At 31.6% G+C, this 6000-nt stretch overlaps 1 protein-coding gene across 1 annotated transcript in view; it reads left to right on the top strand.

Moving 5' to 3' along the window:
• The first annotated feature begins 1140 nt into the window (after window positions 1-1140).
• Window positions 1141-6000, top strand: part of LOC134722794 (macrophage-stimulating protein receptor-like) — a 35629-nt gene continuing 30769 nt past the window's right edge. Inside the window, exons 1-2 of the mRNA XM_063586453.1 lie at window positions 1141-1422; window positions 5868-5996. Coding sequence (XP_063442523.1) covers window positions 1141-1422; window positions 5868-5996 — 411 coding nt within the window. The remainder of the gene's footprint in view (window positions 1423-5867; window positions 5997-6000) is intronic.

The following is a 6000-nucleotide window of genomic DNA, read 5'->3' as shown; positions in this document are numbered from 1 at the left end:
TGCATTTTTGGAGTGGTCATGTTGTTAAAATAGTATATTTGATTCTAGTTTTATTGATAAAGATTTATTTACTATAAAGAGAGATTTATTATCTTATTAACTTTAAAGAGAGATTCACAATGCGCACATAGACCATGGTGAAATATTTATAGAAAATAAAAAATGGTTGCTTATGTAGACAAAAACATTTGTAACATCATAACGGATTAACGCATGCATAATTACGTTTATTGCGCTGACGCTCGCCACTGAAAAGAAGACTTAATATATAACGTTGGAATTATTGTACAGGGATGCTGATTTAAATCAAGATAATGATTATTAGTGATAGTTTAAATGTAATGATTTTTTTCACTTTAGATGAATATTCGATTAGCAGTCACGTTTCTGATTGTCGGAAACCTAACAACGCATGTTTTTAACCAGGACTATACTCTTCCCACAAAATATGGTCCATTATCCAAAATTATTATAAATGAAGAAAGAAGAAGTTTATACATTGGAGGAAAAAACACTCTTCTCCACTTTGACTTGGACCTTAGACTCAAGAAACAAGATACCATAGGTCCTGTCAATGATAGTAAACAATGTAGACCTTATGATAATTCTTGTATCGACATGAGATACCGAACAGTCAATAACCATATTAGTATATTGAAGTCCTTTCGAAACTCCCTGATCGTCTGTGGAATAGCGCGTCAAGGTATATGTTACATGTACAATGCATCTGATATCAATCTTAAAAATCATTTTGGTGAAAGAAATGAGAGGAATTATCTTGGAAGTGTAAATTCATCCGTCATGCTCGTCACAAAGGACAAAGATGGTACTGATATGTTTTTCATTGGTCAAAGTTATGATGGCAGAAAAGAAGATTACTTTAACAATGAGTTTGCAACACTTTATATACCTGGAATATGGAATAATTGGATTTTTTATGATTATAGCGCTTATACTCGTCTCTCAGTATGTGATACCAAAAGAGAAAGCTTTACATTGAAGTTTTTGCAAATTTTTGAAGCTGAAAAATACATTTTTCATGTTTTCATTCGATCAATAAACGATTCGGGAAGCATTTCATATGAAACAAGAATATCAAAATTATGCAAAGAAAAAAACGATTACGGTTCGTATGAAGAAATGCCGATTTCCTGTAAAACTCCTTCGAAGTATGACATTGGAATAGCCGCTCACTACGACGTCGAGCGACAAAAACTGTATATGACGTTTGGTAAAAGGGCATACAATGTTGACCACATTCAAGCCGACAATACTCAAGGTTCAGTCGTTTGTGTCTACCCAATTGATGAAATGATAAAGAAGTTTGTAAATGAAGTGTTAGTAAAATGTTTTAAAGGAACACCAACATGGAGGACACCATCTTGGCAATGTAATATTAAAGCTTGCCCTATGGCCACTGCGGTAAGTTTATTTATATTTATAATATACATTATACATATTTATGCAATACTACCTTACCCTTGTAGAGCATTCAAAAGTGTGAGCTGATAAGAAAAGAAATTAATGGCCTTAGGCCAAACTGTGCACACGTTTGCCAATACGTTGTTGTCTTTGTATTAATTCAAACAATACAATAAAAATACAATAGATAATCAATTGTAAGTCCTTTGCATGAGGGAGTTTAAACCTTAGTTTCTTATTGTTGTCTACATTTAGAATGGTTTGTCATAAATCATGTCATACAGAAATGCAGACTACTTCTGAGGAGATTACTAGTATATCATCTGGGGCTTAGAGTCTCCAAGCAAGCGGTATCGACCCACAGCAGTAAAGAAATAAATTCCATTAATCTGAAGCTCTTTTCAGGATTTACCTTTATATATCAGGTGTCTCTTTCATTGTTCTGTACTTAAGACTCCTTTCAAACAAGTTGTTCATGGACCAGTAATATCTACAATTAAAGTACAGTAGAGCTGATTATTTTTGCGGGGTGTAGATTTTAAATTATTTTCGCGGATAGAACAAAATCGCCAAAATAATTTCACAAATTAAAAGTGTATATGCAAAAGTATAAAGGTTTTGAACCCGCCAAAATATTTCGTTAACATTATTCAAGGAGAATCTCGCAATTTTACACACGAGTAAATAACTTGCTAAACGGTAATTCATAGTTATGGCACTCTCAATGAAGTAAGTGGGACTTGTTATTTTTCTACGTTTCAATTTTATTTTTTTTTTGTCTTTTTGTTCCATTTTCTTTTGTCCAGCTTATATTTTTGGAATTTTATGAAACATTTGTTATGGAAATATACCATAATATTAACAAGCAGGTTCAGATTAGCAATTGAGGTATGGGATCGTAATGATGGCTGCCATTGTTATTTTTTTTATTTTCTTTTTAGACTTGAAATACATTTATTGAAAATCACCTGAATATAATTTACCGTGTATAACCCAGGGAAGTATACACAAGGGGCCCTGTGTTTTCAATGATCCATCGTCCAGGGATAAACGGTGGACTCTAGAAAAAAAATCTATTTTATATTTTGTGCATACATAAGTTATACACTCATATTAATTACACAGACAGAGTTTGCGTATAAAATATTAATAACATTCTACAGTAAATAGAATATATCAAAAGTCCCCAAAAGACACACTACAATCTACACAGTAATTTACTTTTACTTTTAATTGACATTTATTTTTTTGTACTTTTAACACCTGGATAACATTGTTATGTGTCGGTCAGTGATTTTATAGGTCACATGCTCGACATTGTAAATGCGTATATTTAATATTCCTATTGTTCGATGTATAATGTTGCCATTGTTATTGAAACTTCTAAAATGTGGAATAGCATGCAAATTCGAAATCGTTCGTCATAAATTTTTTTACAGAAATGTTACACTTTATTTATGGTTGAAAAACATTTTTTTTTTTGTATGTATGAGTGTCGGTTGAAAACAAAACTTTACGACAAAAGATGATTTCAGCTTTCCAATTGTGAACTTTCCATTTCTAAGTAGCAACATTCCAGCAGCACCTGCATACGGGGTATATATCTCCCAATTGTTACGTTATTCCCGTGCTTGTATTTCCTATCATGATTTTCTTGATATAGGGTTGCTGCTCACAAAGAAGCTATTAATCCAAGAGTTCCAAATGGTGAAGTTGAAATCATCCCTTCGTAAATTTTACGGTCGCCATTACGAGTTGGTTGACCGTTATGAAATAACAGTTTCACAAAATGTTCCTTACGTCGTAACTACAATCCCCTTCCCTTTCATGAATGTGACCTACCGAATTAGACTATTTAACGGATTTGTTATCCCATAAGCAACACGACGGGAGCCACATAGGGAGCAGGATCTGTTTACCCTGAGATCACCGTTAGCTTTTGGTGGGGTTCATTTTGTTTATTCTTTAGTTTTCTATGTAGTGTCATGTGTACTATTGTTTGTCTGTTTGTATTTTTCATTTTTTGCCATGGCGTTGTCAGTTTGTTTTAGATTTATGAGTTTGACTGTCCCTTTGGTATCTTTCGTCCCTCTTTTAATATTAATGATGATTTCTTTTTTTTTCTTTAAAATTTGAAATATTCTCTTGGTGCCAAATTAATTATCAAAATATCACCCCATTGAAACGTGAGCTACACTATCTCAGTACAGAGCTGAATACAATAAATAAGGTTTACTGGAAGATGAATTTCTAATGTGTGTAAACTTTTATGAGTCCTGCACCAATCCTATAAATTATCAAATGACTGAAACAATTGTCTTTCAGGGATTCTTAATTGACAAATAAAATGACAAAATGTTTGTTTTACTAAAACTCCTTTCAAGCGGCATACAGTTTCACAAACTTTACTCTCTTAAGGCACATTCCAAACCCGAATTATGCATTTACGCGCGTCTGGCGTATTAGCTTTTAAACCTGGTTCCTTTTGTTGGCTATTATCGTGTGTTTCTCTGTTCTTTATGTTAATCCATTAACAACCTACTATTTCTCTCTTAAAATGTCCTGTACCAAGTCAGGAAAATGTCCGTTGTTTTATTATTTTTGTGTTACATTTTAATGTTGCGTCATAGTTCTCCTATTATATTTGATGTGTTTCCTTCAGTTTTAGTTTATAACCCGTATTTGTTCTTTTTTTCAATCGATTTATGAATTTTGAACAGGGGTATACTACTGTTGCCTGTATTTGAGACACATGAGCTGATCTGAAATAGTTGCTACAATTTAAAGGTCAAGCAGATTTCGTACCAGATTTATTTAAATTCTTCCTTTGCAGGATGAACACAGATAGGTTACATCTTCATTTTACAAAGCTTTCTAATACTTATAAAATATGATTTCACGATGTAAATGTTCCTGAAACAACTAGCACTAGCATGGATTTTTATATATTTCAATTTAAACTTGTTTATATACACATAACTTAATTAACAATGAGAATGTAATACTAGAACTTGATATTTTAACTGTAAAAAAACTAAGTTTGTTCTTAAATATTGCCAATATTGTTACTAAAATACATGTTTATAGCAAAAACTAATATATTTATCAATAGACCATCTAGAAAATTAATTCAGCAAGCTGTAATTTGACTCTGTAATAGTTGTTCGTTGCATAGGATTTTTTTTTTTTTTATATACATACATTTAATCAAATTGAACCATTCTCATGTTCAAACGCTTTTTTGGAATTAGTGGAAATAAACATTATTTCAGATATAATTATAGACAAAATAAAAAGTTATGCAGTTTAAAAAAGTATCTTTTTTTCGTCATTGATCTTCGTTACAGCAACTAAACACTATATTTAAGGAAGAATATCAACACATGAACGAACTAACAGCACAATATAAATTGTTTTTTTATGAAACATACTTATTTTGTATCGTGATAACCGAAATTTAAAAAAAAACATTACTACTGTCAAAGTTAAAATGTACGTAACATGCTGCTGATAACAAAATCTTGCCTGTTTTGTGTATCTTACGGTTTTTCTGTGATTCGTAAGTATTTATTTTACTGGTAATAAACCTACAAAGACCTTGAAAAGAAAATGAAAAAAAAATCCATGGAGGTAAAATTATTTGCATTTCATTTCATTAACACAATGTTGTACCAAAGTTTAATTAATGAATCAATACATTTTTTAGAAAGAAATGATTAATTCATGTAACCAGAGGAAGATGGAAACAGGAATCGAAGCTCGTGGTGAAGGTTTCAGTAAAACAGCCGTTTATGAGATTTCTAATGAATTGTTAACCTCTGTTCTGCCTTTGAAGAACAGTTCTGCAGACATAATTCTTGCTGGAAGTTATACAGGATTTTAAAGAAAGGTATATGTCCTCAGCTGTGAGAATTGAATATGATAATTTTGAAGAGCGCACCATAAAATAAGAAACTCGAGTTAAAAAAAAAAATACTGTATTCAGTTTTAAAGAAAATACTGTTGCTATTTACTAATTGATTCCGTCGGATACATACAGTAAAAGAGGGACGAGAGATACCACTGAGATATTAAACTCATAAGTCAAAGACTAAATCACAACGCCATAGCAAAAAAACGACAATTCAAATAAATCGATGATCAGTCATGATGCGATATAATGTAAAGTCGCTTAAAATGTCGTCCTAATTTTTTTCACTATCAATATCCAGAATATCTGAAATGTTTTACATTTGTGGGAGAAGGAATGAGTTTTGGTTAATCCAAATAATTACTGAAAACAAATTTTCCACCACGAGACCAAGAAAAACAAAAAACAAAAAAGTTCTTTGTTCATTTTAAATTATGTCTTTTACACTTTTTTTTACAATGGAAATAGTTCGATAATTCTGTTATTTCAATTATGTATTTGTACTTTTTAAAATAATTTCTTATTGTGTTTCAAGATACTGGTAACTTCGTCACAGGGTAGATCGTACGCCAAATTTGACGTTAGTGGTGACAGAAATATTCCAGTTGCTAATGAAATGGTTCTAGATACACCCAGTAACCTTTACCTTTTGACTGGAAACAAGGTGA

This window comes from Mytilus trossulus, chromosome 1 (genome assembly GCF_036588685.1).
Source record: "Mytilus trossulus isolate FHL-02 chromosome 1, PNRI_Mtr1.1.1.hap1, whole genome shotgun sequence".
In the NCBI taxonomy this organism is placed as follows: Eukaryota; Metazoa; Mollusca; class Bivalvia; order Mytilida; family Mytilidae; genus Mytilus; species Mytilus trossulus.
Note: the sequence above shows the minus strand (reverse complement) of the source record. Positions and strands in the feature narration are given on the sequence as shown.